Source organism: Pelophylax lessonae (genome assembly GCF_965119305.1).
Source record: "Pelophylax lessonae genome assembly, chromosome: 9".
Classification (NCBI taxonomy): Eukaryota; Metazoa; Chordata; class Amphibia; order Anura; family Ranidae; genus Pelophylax; species Pelophylax lessonae.
The window spans coordinates 252,496,740-252,511,338 of record NC_138776.1 but is presented as its reverse complement, the minus strand read 5'-3'; the positions used below and the strand labels follow the sequence as shown (position 1 = coordinate 252,511,338).

The 14,599-nt window shown below is 52.3% G+C and overlaps 1 protein-coding gene across 1 annotated transcript in view; it reads right to left on the bottom strand.

Annotated features, from left to right (window-relative positions):
- LOC309564368 (uncharacterized protein) overlaps positions 1-14,599 on the bottom strand; it is a 770,106-nt gene that overhangs the window by 55,330 nt on the left and 700,177 nt on the right. Inside the window, exons 14-16 of the mRNA XM_082268995.1 lie at positions 3,224-3,321; positions 3,045-3,147; positions 2,321-2,416 (exon numbers count right to left, since the gene is read on the bottom strand). Coding sequence (XP_082125121.1) covers positions 2,321-2,416; positions 3,045-3,147; positions 3,224-3,321 — 297 coding nt within the window. The remainder of the gene's footprint in view (positions 1-2,320; positions 2,417-3,044; positions 3,148-3,223; positions 3,322-14,599) is intronic.

The window sequence follows — 14,599 nt, the reverse complement described above, 5'->3', positions numbered from 1 at the left end:
TCTGCTGAGAGGTGACATATGGATCTACAGAGATACACTGCACATAAGGTAGGATTATACCTCCTATGTTTGCTGTAATGTTACAGTCTGCTGGGTAGAGTGTTAGCTCTTGAACCAAGTCCACTTCCCACAAACACATGCTGTATTACAAGGGGGACTTGTAAGTGTCAGATATATACTGACCATATATGGAGGGGCCCATAATATATACTGCCTCATAAATGAGGAAAAAAAGGGAACGTTTTACTCACCATACCGAACCGACAGGCACCCTCTCTTCATAATACCCTCTCCACCGAGGTGGGGGTTTGTGGACGCCTCGACTCTCTGGTCCTGGCGTCCAAGCGAGCTTTTAACTCGCAAAGTCAGTCCCTTTACTGGGACTCCGTCGCGGCCGACTCAGCGCACTGGTCTGCACGCGTTTTTAGGCAGAAACCGGGGTGACCACTGGATCTCACATCCAGCCCGTCGCCCGGCCCCGCATACTTACTTGAATATGTCGCGGCCGACCAAGCGCAATGCCTGGTCTGCACGCGCTCGTAGGCCGGCTGGGGTGACCACAAGTGTCGCCCAGTCCGGCATTTTTGCTTGAAGATCTCACAGGAAAAAACACTGGAGAAAACTACCTAAAAAATGTCTTTTTCCTAAAGAAAAAAAGTCTTGCCAGGACCAAAAGATCCCAGCAAGGAACTTAGGTCCTTACTCCTGACTAGACAGAAAAAAACTGATTCCCTGTAGCAGAGAGAGGGAGGATATACCCTCAGGGACTGCCCCCTAGGGTGGAGCCAGAACGTTTTGTCATTCTGCCTAGTCCTACTCCTGCGGAGACAACATAACCCAGCTCTTGAGAATCAAGAAGACTACGTCTGTCAATGAGCGATAGAGAAAAATGTTTTCTCTTCTTTACATCCTGAAAGAGAAACCCATAATGAGCTAGTATGCATCGCATAGTAGCTCATTATGAAATACTTACCTTAGAACGAGCCCGTGCCGTCCGCTTACCTGTATGACGGGCGACATGTATAGTCGCCCGTCTTCCGGGATCGCGGCATCCGGCCATCTGATTGGCCGGAGCCGCGGTGACGTCACTCCTGCGCACGCGCGCGGGAGCCGACGGTCACGGCACGGGGCTCTGAAGGAACGGCACGATCTGCCGTTCCTTCAGAGCGCATGCGCCAGTGACGTCACTGGCTGCATTAAAGGTAAATATCTCCTAAACGGTGCATGTTTAGGAGATATTTACAGTACCTATAGGTAAGCCTTAATATAGGCTTACCTATAGGTACAACTTCCTGAGGAGGGTTTACTTCCTCTTTAATTTGCAGGGATTTCCCATCACTTCCTGTTTGGCTATGGGAGAGGAAGTTAAAGGAAATCTCCGCAATGGTAAACAGATGGTGAAAAAAATAAATCTGATGGGTTATAACCCTCCTTTGCTTTATCCAAAGTAAAAAAAAAAAGTTTTGCCTATAGTTCTACTTTAAAGATAAATTCCAGACAAACACGTTGTCACCTCCTTGCCCCTGAATGGAAAATGAAAGAGTAGAAACTGATAGAACATCACATTTGCTAGGAGGGTGACACAAATTTCTCTGTTAGAGATAAGGAATACAATGATGCCACCTCCTTTCCCATGCATGGACAATGAAGGAGCGGAAACTGACAAAACTTTCCCTACGCTCTCTCTCCTTAAAGTGATTGTAAACTCTCATTTAAAAAATAAAATAAACATAACAATCATGTTATACTACCTCCTCTGTGCAGTTAGTTTTGCACAGGGCAGCCTGGATCCTCCTCCTCTTCCTGGGCCCCTCAGTGCTGCTACTAACCCCTCCCTCCTGTCGAGTGCCCCCACAGCAAGCAGCTTGCTATGGGGGCACCCTAGCCAAGCTGCCGCTCCGTGCGTCCATTCAGACACAGAGCTGCCATTCGACCTCGCCCCCTCTCTCCTGATTGGCTAACTGACTTTGATTGACAGCCGTGGGAGCCAATGGCGCCGCTGCTGTTGCTTAGCCATAGAGTCCCAGACAGCCAAGGCACTCATGGACATCGCTGGACAGAGATCGGAGTCAGGTAAGTATTAGGGGGTGCATTAAGATAAAAAAACTTCTGACTTTACAAATCCTTTAAACCTCTCCTTAAACTTCTGTCAGCACATGTGCACAAAGCCTAGTTGGCTTCCAGTGCAACCTCTCCTTTCCTTGTAGGAGAGCTTCTGTGCAGGGGATGATTGCTGGCGAATTTTAAGACAGATATACATAAAGATAACTGTTTACATAAGTTTCATGTAGTATCAGGGTAGTGAGAGTTCTCTACTCACTTGTGCAGATCTTTATAGAAATTTCCTCCTCTTTGAACCTTATAAATCCACCGTCTTCATCTGCAGCTTTGAAATATTTCTGAGTGTCTCCGGGGTCTGTGAATAAAGGTGAGAGTGAAGCCCCCTGTACTGAGATGTATGAGAGACCCCAGAGAGTGTGTGTGGGCGGAGACTGGTCATGTCTCTTGGCTGGTAACACACAATGATTGTTGTACTAAGTGAGTAAAGCACCTTACTCACCTGTGATGGTCTCTGGTGAGACTTTTTCCTCTTTAATTTTTACATTTCCTTCTTCCTCCTCCTCAGCTTTAACGTCTCTCTGACTGTCACTGGTGTCTCCGGGGTCTGTGAATAAAGATGAGAGTGAAGCCCCCTGTACTGACCTGAGATGTATGAGAGACCCCAGAGAGTGTGTGTGGGGGGAGACTGGTCACGTAACCCCCAGCTCTGCTGATCCCCCGCTCAGAAGTAACCCCCAGCTCTGTTGATCCTTTGGTTTTCTGATTCTCCTGGTCACATCTCTTGGCTGGTAACACACAATGACATGATGTGCGGAGGAAAGCCGGAGTCTAATAGAGGCTGATGGCTCCTGACTCCCCCACTGGGCACATACTGTCCCCCCATTACTGTCTACTGACAGAGGAGGGGGGGGGAGAAGAGATTGTTGAAGTGACTGAGCAAGGAGAATCTGGGACTCTTCTCTGGATTTGTTTTTTTTTCTCACCTGTGCTGATCTCTGGAGGGATTTCCTCCTCCTTATACATATCATCACTCATCACAGGCTTCTCTTCTTTATCTTCAACTTTAACAACAATCAGGCCTTCAACCTAGATAAGATGCAACATATTTTTGAAGTAACTGATTAATGATGAAAAAGACCCAAAAAAACTCAACCCCATCTACCTGATCCTCCTGAGGGATCTCCTGATCTTCCTGTGTGGAGTCCCGGGAATACAGAGGACGGGGACATCTCTCTGGTGGGTTCCCATTACTGGATCCATCTGTAGGAAACACACACACTGACTGAATACATTGTTTCTATGTTTTTATATCATAACGTATGTATATCTAGGTCACAGGTGTCAAACACAAGGCCCGCGGGCCAAATCTGGGACACGCTAGGCCAGGGATCCTCAAACTACGGCCCTCCAGCTGTTGCGGAACTACACATCCCATGAGGCATTGTAAAACTCTAACATTCACAGACATAACTAGGCATGATGGGAATTGTAGTTCCTGAACAACATCACAGCTCTCCTGCAGCTGCAGCACCCCCTTCGTCTCAGCAGTTGGCAGCAGAACAAGGCAAGAACTTCACCAGATTATGCACTTTCCCGTGCATCTGCGGAAAAGCTTGTCTCTAACCCCACCAATCTCAGCAGTCAGCAGCAGAGAGGTAGGACAGAACTCCCCCTACAGATCCTTTACCTCTCTGTGCAGCTGCAGCACCTCCTGGTCTCCACATTCAGCTGACCCCAGCCCTCCTCTGGTAAATCTCCTCTGGTACATCATCTTTACACAAGGTAAAGATAATGTACGGTGATGTAAGGGATGTATGGTGATGTACGGTGATGTGGGGAACTCTTGACCTCTGATGGTGGAGGCTCTTGACATCTGATGTAAAGAGGATGTGGGGTGCTCTGGACATCTAGTCTTACAGATGCAACCAGACCTTTGAGGGCAACCATAATGCTGTTGCGGCCCAAGATGAAATTGAGTTTGACACCCCTGATCTAGGTGGATAGTCAATACTGTCTTCTGAAAGTCTCCTTTTACCCGGTGATGTGAGGGGCGGCCGGTTCTCCATCATGACGTCCTTGTACAGATCCTTCTAAATACTCCCACTCCTCTTGCATTAAGAGGATTGTATCAATAATGTCACATCAAACATTCCAAATTTGTCTGATAAAGGAAAAAGAAAAAAAAAAACCAATTAAAGCAGGCCTTACAACCAAATCACAAGGCCCACTTATTAAGCACTGGTCTATTCAGAACTCCAAAATGCTGCAATTCAATTATTAAAAACAATGTAGACAAACCATATTCCAGGGATCCTCAAACTACGGCCCTCCAGCTGTTGCGGAACTACACATCCCATGAGGCATTGTAAAACTCTGACATTCACAGACATGACTAGGCATGATGGGAATTGTAGTTCCCGAACTGGAGGGCCATTGTTTAAAGACCCCCAGATCTAAGCATTCATTAGAAACAACATTGTACGTAATGGGCATACAAATGAATCACTCCACTGGAAAAATTGGGCTGATTTCAAATGTTGGCCACTGATAGTAGACAATGATGTACACAGCTACGTTAAAGAGGAAATAAACCCATCGATTTAAAAGTAAAAAAAAAAAAAAGTTACATTCCCGGCACTTAACGGTCATATTGGTTGTGCTCTTATCCAAATTGTCAAAACATCAAATGTCTGGTGTCATAACTGATCACATGTGCAGCATCATGGCAACTGAAGATCAAATAAGAGCCAAGATGGCTGAAAATGATAGGAGGGTTTAGTTCCACTTTAATGTTCTCCCCATTTACCTAGTAAATATGAGCTTGTCTTATGCGGGTTTACTTCAATACTTACCCTGGTGGTGGAGGAGCAAAAGGAAAGACCTGTGTAAGCTACCTCTGGAGTCATAGCTTAGAGTATGGACTCTTGTGTCTGATTGGCCCACTGATGTCACATACAGTGAGTGACATGCTCCATCATACATGGAAGTATCATGTATGCCCTTCACTTCTTTCAATATCCATTGAATGAAGAGAGAAGGAAGCAAAGGTAAGTCAAGGTTACATGAAAGCAAACCTGTTTTTCGGGGAACCAATGCTCATACAGCTCATATTAATGCAGCTTGTGTGCATGTGCCAACACGCAGACAGACTTTGGCTAGTATTCAGCATGCACCAACACGTCGGAGCATTCCTGTGCGTGCCAATGTGCATTGACGCACATGCCCATATGTGTCCAATGGCGCCAGGCTGCCTATTTAAAGGAGGCCCAGATGTGTGTTCATTGCTGAAGGTTCTTTAGCTACACATGAGCCGTGTTCCTGCTCTTGCTGTCTGATCTCCCGTTGCTGACCTGGCCTACTCCTGACCTTGCTTTGTGGATTCTGGATTCTGATCTCGGGTTGCCTCTAACCACGCTCTGCTGTCTTCCTGGTAATGACCTCGGACTGCTGCCTGACAATGCTTTTCTTGCTCTTCTTGTATAACTCTGCTTTGGCTTATGAGTATGTCCTTACTGTCTATCCGAGCTGACCCTGGCTTGCCATTGGACCCACCTGTATCTACCTCTGACTGTGTGTCTTTGCAGCCTCTGTGCCAAACTTCCAAGATCCAGCTACCAGGTGTCATCCCTGGTCCTCTTCTGGTGTACCTGCACTACTGCTGTCCAGAGGCCACCACTGCCTGCTACCTGACTACCGGCACCCAAGCTTCTTTGCACCCTAGGCCCCTGTTCCACACTAAGGAGTAGTGCTGCAACGATTACGTCGACTACAGAAATACGTTGACGTGCGTGAAAGGCGTCGACGCGTCACGCCACATGCCCCCTGCTCGCAGGCCGGGCCGCTGCATTGATTGGGGCCGCTGCAGGCCGCACTGCCCCGCCCCCGGCCCCCGCTGCCCTCCAGTCCAGAGTGTCCGTCTCTTCTACGTCAGCCGCTGTGAGCGGCATGACGTCCCGGGGCGGCTGCGGCTGCTCAGCGGTGCATCAACTGAGCTGACTCTCTGTGGCTGCAGACTGCCGCCAACGCCGATGATCCCTCCCTCTGTCCCACACAGACGAGACGTCACGCGCCACTCCAGCAGCAGCATGTGATCGCAGGTGAGCCTGAGGGGTCTGCACTGGGAGGGGGTGCTTACTAAGTGGTCTGTACTAGGTTGGAGGGCTTACTGAGGGGTCTGTACTAGGTGGGAGGGCTTACTGAGGGGTCTGTACTGGGAGGGGGCTTACTGAGGGGTCTGCACTGGGAGGGGGCTTACTGAGGGGTCTGTACTGGGAGGGCTTACTGAGGGGTCTGTACTGGGAGGGGGGGCTTACTGAGGGGTCTGCACTGGGAGGGCTTACTGAGGGGTCTGTACTGGGAGGGGGGCTTACTGAGGGGTCTGCACTGGGAGGGGGCTTACTGAGGGGTCTGTACTAGGTGGGAGGGCTTACTGAGGGGTCTGTACTAGGTGGGAGGGCTTACTGAGGGGTCTGTACTAGGTGGAAGGGCTTACTGAGGGGTCTGTACTAGGTGGGAGGGCTTACTGAGGGGTCTGTACTGGGAGGGGGCTTACTGAGGGGTCTGTACTTTTTGTTATTCAAAGGATTAATTAGCTAATAAAAAAAAGAACACTCAATTAAGCAAAAAAAAATTAAATAAAAATAATCGTTAGATTAGTCGACTAATCGGAAAAATAATCGCTAGATTAGTCGACAGACAAAATAATCGTTAGTTGCAGCCCTACTAAGGAGTACTTGGAGCAGAGCTGCAAGGGGAAGCCCTCTTGTCACTTTGGCCTACAACCAAGATACGTGACACTGTTGCTTTGCCCTTTATGGGCAAAGCACTGATTTGTTTTAAGGCTCCTCTCTAAGCATCATCCTCTGACCCCAACTGATCATTATAATAATCTTAACCCTAAAGCCCCTTTTATTTACCTAAATCCTCCGTCACATCACACGCCAGGTCCTGAGTCTCCTATATTCTTTACTGAAGTGGAGGAAAGTCCTTCTTCAGGTGTCCACAGAGCTGCTAATGTGGACGTCTTCGAATGGCTCTCCAGGGACGGGGTCCTCATAAACTTCAGAAGATGTCACGGACAGGGGACTGGATGGTGTGGGCAGATAACGTTGGTTGACTGCTTGCCATCCTACGGCTAGGTGCTGGCAAAGGACGTAGATGCTAAACTCAAGAGTTTGGAAGGGAAGCTACAATCCTTATGTCAACGGATGGCATCACCCCAACAGATATCTTGAATCATAAGAAAGAAAACATGGGCTGAACTAGATATTTCCGTTTGGCTGCCATTGCATCTATGGTAGGGATGCACCGATCCGACTTTTTTGGTCCCGATCCCGATCTTTTGCTTTGTGAAATCGCTGATCCCGAGTCCGATCTGGAAGTACTGTTTTGTGAGCTTATAACAAAATAATACTTCCGGATCGGTATCGGCCGATACCCTATAACAATTGTGCATTTAAGAGGTTAAACTTCCCTCCTCCGGCAGATGGAACGAAAAGATACATTGTAATCATTGTGTTTACTTAACTGGGAGACTGACAGGCATTTGCAGGAGGCTCTTTTTTTTTTCTTCTTTGACAGCTGTTCTCTGCTCCCTCACAGCTATGTAAAGAGCAAAACTGGATCGGCCTGTGGATCTGTGGATCCAGCTATTATGGCCATATCGGCGCCGATATCCGATCCGAATATCGGATCAGTGCATCCCTAATCTATGGTTCCCCCATGCTGCCTCCACAGACTTCAGCAACCTCAATTCATTGGCATCCTTAAGTTACGGAGGGAAAACCTTCAAGATCCACAAGCATTGCTGTTCCTCGTTTATTTAACAGGTATTTCGGAGAATACGCCCCAGAGGAGCTGACCATCCAATGTTCTACACATCAGAGGACTTGCAGGAAGGGGAGGATTTGTGGAGGTGACATGATCCCCCCAATCCAAACCACACAAAGTGCTGGCACCCCCTTTTCTCATAATAAGAAGACAATATTACCTCCTCCTCACTGGTCAGCCAGCCTGAAACCAACTTCACTCCATAGGCTTCTTGTTTTCTATGGGCTACAACAAAATGGCCGCCTCTGCTTTATGAAATAAACTAAGGTTAGCAGTTTTAATATGTTATGATTAGAATTCATCAATAGGTTTAAAAAAATATATATCTACGCACATATATGTATATAAATCGCTGTAATCATGCTGCTGTACCCGGCAGATCCTCCTGAAAAGAGCTGAGATTCCCAGTCAGGGGGAAGAAAGCCGTGCTACGTGTCCGCCCTCTAGCGGCCGCTCTCAAAGCTACATCCAACAGGAGCATGTAAGTATCCGCTCGCTACAAGAAGCCGGAAGTGATGTCATCTCAGGCCGGAAGTGATGTCATCTCAGGCCGGAAGTGATGTCATCTCAGGCCGGAAGTGAGCACAGTGTGCTGTGAGGGAAGGAGCAGAGAGCTGGGAAAGCTGTAGTGTGAGTAGGTAAATGGTGTGCAGAGGCAGCACGTGTACATGTTTATACATTGTGTGCTAGTTTATTACCACAGGTGTGATGCTGAACTAAGCTTTTCCTCTAGATTTATGCTTTTGTTATAGTTCAAAAAGCCAACAAAAGGGGAAAATAGAAGTCAATATAGCACTTATGTGTTTTATCCAATCATTTACTGCGTGTAATACTATAAATATAAAATGTAAATGATATAATGTATCATTGTGGGGACGTGTCCTTTCCCTGCATACATGTGTGCTGAAAGGGGTCCCTCTTTTCATTCCAGTAAGGACCGGTTCACATCACATGCAGTGCGTTTTTTATTTTTTTGCATCGGAAACGCATGGATAGTAGGTTATATGGTTTTCAATGGCATAGTTCACACCAGGGCGGTCAGTTTCCAGTTCTAGAAACAAAAGTAGAACAATTTTCCCTGCACCGGAACGCCATAAAATGCACCGGAACACACATGTCCTTATTAACCGGTTCAGGACCGGTAGGATTTGCCTCCTTAAAGCGGAGTTCCGGGCACAGAAATGATTTTTTGCTGAACATACCCCCGGGACAGTCAGGGCTAGCACATTCCACAATGGCTAGCCTCTGATCTGTCCCAGTTCGCACTTACCTGTAAGAAGAAATACGTACTTAGAAATTTTCTTCCACAGCGTTTCCATCTCTGTTGTGGGCAGCTGAAGCCGGCGCGGTCCTCTTCTCTGTCTTCTTCCGCGTCTTCGTGTCCCAGAATGCACTGCACCGGCCCCTCTCGTCACTTCCGGTGCGGCGCCGCATTCCTAAACAGCTTCTGGGCATGCCCAGAAGCTGTTTAGCAGGGGAATGCGGCGTCGACCGGAAATGACGAGCGGGGGCCGGTGCCGTCGCATTGATTCCTGGGAGCTATGACGTTCAGCTCCCAGGAATCATCGCGAGGCAGGAAGTGACGGGGTGAGCCGCGGCTCCGAGGGAGGAAGCAGTCAGAGGTGAGTATTTACGATCTTCAATAAAAAAGGTGAGTAAACAAAAAAAATAAAAATAACTATCCAATTCCTTTTCAGGTGAGCTCTACCTAGCGGAGGGGCACAAAAAAAAAAAAATCGTTTTTGTGCCCGGAACTCCGCTTTAACCACTTAAGCCCCAGAAGATTTTACCCCCTTCCTGACCAGGGCCTATTTTGCGATTCAGCACTGCGTGACTTTTAACGGACAATTGCGCGGTCGTGCGACGCTGTATCTAAACGAAATTTACGTTCTTTTTTCCCCACAAACAGAGCTTTCTTTTGGTGGTATTTGATCACCTGTGCGATTTTTTTTTATTTTTTATCATGCGCTATAAACAAACAAAAAGCGTCAATTTTGCAAAAATAACAATATTTTTCACATTTTTTTTTATATGAAATTCCAAAAAAAAAAAAAAATTGGGCCTAAAATGTTTATTCTAATTTGTTTTCTGCTACATATGTTTTGTAAAATAAAAATCGTAATAAGCGTATTTTGATTGGTTTGCGCAAAAGTTATCACGGCTACTACATTTTTTTATTATTTTTTTTTTTTTTATTAGTAATGGCAATCTGCGATTTTTAGTAGAACTGCGACATTGCGGCGGACAGATCGGACCCCTAACTTACATTTTTGGGGGGACCAGTGACATTACTACAGTAATCAGTGCTAAAAATATGCACTGTTACTGTAATAATGCCATTGGCAGGGAAGGGGTTAACCCTGTGGGTGATCAAGGGGTTAAATGTGAGCCTAGGGGAGTGATTCTAACTGTGGGGGGGGGGGGGCGGCGGGACTTGTGAAATGACCATAGAGACCTGTGATCCTATATAGAAGGGTCACAGGCGCTCTGTGATCATTCCAGAGAGAAGAACGAGGTCAGCTGTGTTTACAACAGCCGACCGTTCTTCTCTCTCAGCGGGGAACGATCGCAGGCGGCAATGGGAGTCGCCTGCCTCGCGCATGGGAGTCGCCTGCCTCGCGCATGGGAGTCGCCTGCCTCGCGCATGGGAGTCGCCTGCCTCGCGCATGGGAGTCGCCTGCCTCGCGCATGGGAGTCGCCTGCCTCGCGCATGGGAGTCGCCTGCCTCGCGCATGGGAGTCGCCTGCCTCGCGCATGGGAGTCGCCTGCCTCGCGCATGGGAGTCGCCTGCCTCGCGCATGGGAGTCGCCTGCCTCGCGCATGGGAGTCGCCTGCCTCGCGCATGGGAGTCGCCTGCCTCGCGCATGGGAGTCGCCTGCCTCGCGCATGGGAGTCGCCTGCCTCGCGCATGGGAGTCGCCTGCCTCGCGCATGGGAGTCGCCTGCCTCGCGCATGGGAGTCGCCTGCCTCGCGCATGGGAGTCGCCTGCCTCGCGCATGGGAGTCGCCTGCCTCGCGCATGGGAGTCGCCTGCCTCGCGCATGGGAGTCGCCTGCCTCGCGCATGGGAGTCGCCTGCCTCGCGCATGGGAGTCGCCTGCCTCGCGCATGGGAGTCGCCTGCCTCGCGCATGGGAGTCGCCTGCCTCGCGCATGGGAGTCGCCTGCCTCGCGCATGGGAGTCGCCTGCCTCGCGCATGGGAGTCGCCTGCCTCGCGCATGGGAGTCGCCTGCCTCGCGCATGGGAGTCGCCTGCCTCGCGCATGGGAGTCGCCTGCCTCGCGCATGGGAGTCGCCTGCCTCGCGCATGGGAGTCGCCTGCCTCGCGCATGGGAGTCGCCTGCCTCGCGCATGGGAGTCGCCTGCCTCGCGCATGGGAGTCGCCTGCCTCGCGCATGGGAGTCGCCTGCCTCGCGCATGGGAGTCGCCTGCCTCGCGCATGGGAGTCGCCTGCCTCGCGCATGGGAGTCGCCTGCCTCGCGCATGGGAGTCGCCTGCCTCGCGCATGGGAGTCGCCTGCCTCGCGCATGGGAGTCGCCTGCCTCGCGCATGGGAGTCGCCTGCCTCGCGCATGGGAGTCGCCTGCCTCGCGCATGGGAGTCGCCTGCCTCGCGCATGGGAGTCGCCTGCCTCGCGCATGGGAGTCGCCTGCCTCGCGCATGGGAGTCGCCTGCCTCGCGCATGGGAGTCGCCTGCCTCGCGCATGGGAGTCGCCTGCCTCGCGCATGGGAGTCGCCTGCCTCGCGCATGGGAGTCGCCTGCCTCGCGCATGGGAGTCGCCTGCCTCGCGCATGGGAGTCGCCTGCCTCGCGCATGGGAGTCGCCTGCCTCGCGCATGGGAGTCGCCTGCCTCGCGCATGGGAGTCGCCTGCCTCGCGCATGGGAGTCGCCTGCCTCGCGCATGGGAGTCGCCTGCCTCGCGCATGGGAGTCGCCTGCCTCGCGCATGGGAGTCGCCTGCCTCGCGCATGGGAGTCGCCTGCCTCGCGCATGGGAGTCGCCTGCCTCGCGCATGGGAGTCGCCTGCCTCGCGCATGGGAGTCGCCTGCCTCGCGCATGGGAGTCGCCTGCCTCGCGCATGGGAGTCGCCTGCCTCGCGCATGGGAGTCGCCTGCCTCGCGCATGGGAGTCGCCTGCCTCGCGCATGGGAGTCGCCTGCCTCGCGCATGGGAGTCGCCTGCCTCGCGCATGGGAGTCGCCTGCCTCGCGCATGGGAGTCGCCTGCCTCGCGCATGGGAGTCGCCTGCCTCGCGCATGGGAGTCGCCTGCCTCGCGCATGGGAGTCGCCTGCCTCGCGCATGGGAGTCGCCTGCCTCGCGCATGGGAGTCGCCTGCCTCGCGCATGGGAGTCGCCTGCCTCGCGCATGGGAGTCGCCTGCCTCGCGCATGGGAGTCGCCTGCCTCGCGCATGGGAGTCGCCTGCCTCGCGCATGGGAGTCGCCTGCCTCGCGCATGGGAGTCGCCTGCCTCGCGCATGGGAGTCGCCTGCCTCGCGCATGGGAGTCGCCTGCCTCGCGCATGGGAGTCGCCTGCCTCGCGCATGGGAGTCGCCTGCCTCGCGCATGGGAGTCGCCTGCCTCGCGCATGGGAGTCGCCTGCCTCGCGCATGGGAGTCGCCTGCCTCGCGCATGGGAGTCGCCTGCCTCGCGCATGGGAGTCGCCTGCCTCGCGCATGGGAGTCGCCTGCCTCGCGCATGGGAGTCGCCTGCCTCGCGCATGGGAGTCGCCTGCCTCGCGCATGGGAGTCGCCTGCCTCGCGCATGGGAGTCGCCTGCCTCGCGCATGGGAGTCGCCTGCCTCGCGCATGGGAGTCGCCTGCCTCGCGCATGGGAGTCGCCTGCCTCGCGCATGGGAGTCGCCTGCCTCGCGCATGGGAGTCGCCTGCCTCGCGCATGGGAGTCGCCTGCCTCGCGCATGGGAGTCGCCTGCCTCGCGCATGGGAGTCGCCTGCCTCGCGCATGGGAGTCGCCTGCCTCGCGCATGGGAGTCGCCTGCCTCGCGCATGGGAGTCGCCTGCCTCGCGCATGGGAGTCGCCTGCCTCGCGCATGGGAGTCGCCTGCCTCGCGCATGGGAGTCGCCTGCCTCGCGCATGGGAGTCGCCTGCCTCGCGCATGGGAGTCGCCTGCCTCGCGCATGGGAGTCGCCTGCCTCGCGCATGGGAGTCGCCTGCCTCGCGCATGGGAGTCGCCTGCCTCGCGCATGGGAGTCGCCTGCCTCGCGCATGGGAGTCGCCTGCCTCGCGCATGGGAGTCGCCTGCCTCGCGCATGGGAGTCGCCTGCCTCGCGCATGGGAGTCGCCTGCCTCGCGCATGGGAGTCGCCTGCCTCGCGCATGGGAGTCGCCTGCCTCGCGCATGGGAGTCGCCTGCCTCGCGCATGGGAGTCGCCTGCCTCGCGCATGGGAGTCGCCTGCCTCGCGCATGGGAGTCGCCTGCCTCGCGCATGGGAGTCGCCTGCCTCGCGCATGGGAGTCGCCTGCCTCGCGCATGGGAGTCGCCTGCCTCGCGCATGGGAGTCGCCTGCCTCGCGCATGGGAGTCGCCTGCCTCGCGCATGGGAGTCGCCTGCCTCGCGCATGGGAGTCGCCTGCCTCGCGCATGGGAGTCCCCGCTGCCGAGTGGGGGTGGGAGCGCGCCACCGGCGGCGTGCGGCAGTCTTATACCTACGGCGGTTCGCGCAGGAGGGCCAGTCTGCCGCAGTATTTCTGCCAGTTCGCACCACATGCAGTCCAGTGCGCTTTTTTTTTCTGCATCAAAAAAGCAGGGAAAGTAATAGAAATGTAGGACTTCCGTGCTATCAGATTATGTGAAATAAAGATAGTTAGATGAAGAAAGAATTTTGTGTGACCCAATAGTAGCAAGCAGCACCAATATTGTGTGCCCGGACTGTTAAATCAATAATAAATGAAACGGGATGCTGCGCTAGGTCATAAAAACCATAAATAAGACGATGGTGGTACAAATAGATAATACGAATCAATGTGATGAAAGAAAGTGCTTTATATCCATAGAAATCAATAACTGTACAGTATGAAACCGCCAATGCATAAATAGATCAAATTAAAGGAATACTACAGGCAAGCACAGTAAAAATCATTATCGAAATGTAATGAGCTTTTAAAATCGATCTGTATTGTGCAAATAAATTAAAAAGCTCTCTTTGTACCTTTTTTATATTTGTTCAAAAGTGCTGCGGTCACGTGATTTTATTTCCTCAGCTCCCTCAATCTTTTACAGCAGCTGGGTGTGCCATTACTCCCCAGCTTGCTGGGCATGTTCCAACATGAATATACATTTTTACAAAGTCTGCTGCTTCAGTGTTTTTAGATCTTTTTGTCAGCTGTTACGATGATACTGAAGTATAATTACACGTATTTAAAAAAAAAATAACAAACATGTTATACTTAACCTCCTCTGTGCAGTTGGTTTTGCATGGGGCAGCCCAGATCCTCCTCTTCTCGGTCCCTGGCTGGAGATCCTGGCCCCTCCCTCCTGTCTAGTGCCCCCACAGCAAGCAGCTTTCTGTGGGGGCATGGGAGCCGAGCTGCAGCACCGTGTGTCCATTCAGACATGGAGCTGCAGTTCGGCCCCGCCTCTTCTATCTCCTGATTGGCTGACTTTGACAGCAGCGGGAGCCAGTGGCGCCGCTGTTGTGTCTCAGTCAATCAGGAGGGAGAGTCTCGGATGGCTGAGAGACTCATGGACATTGCTGGAT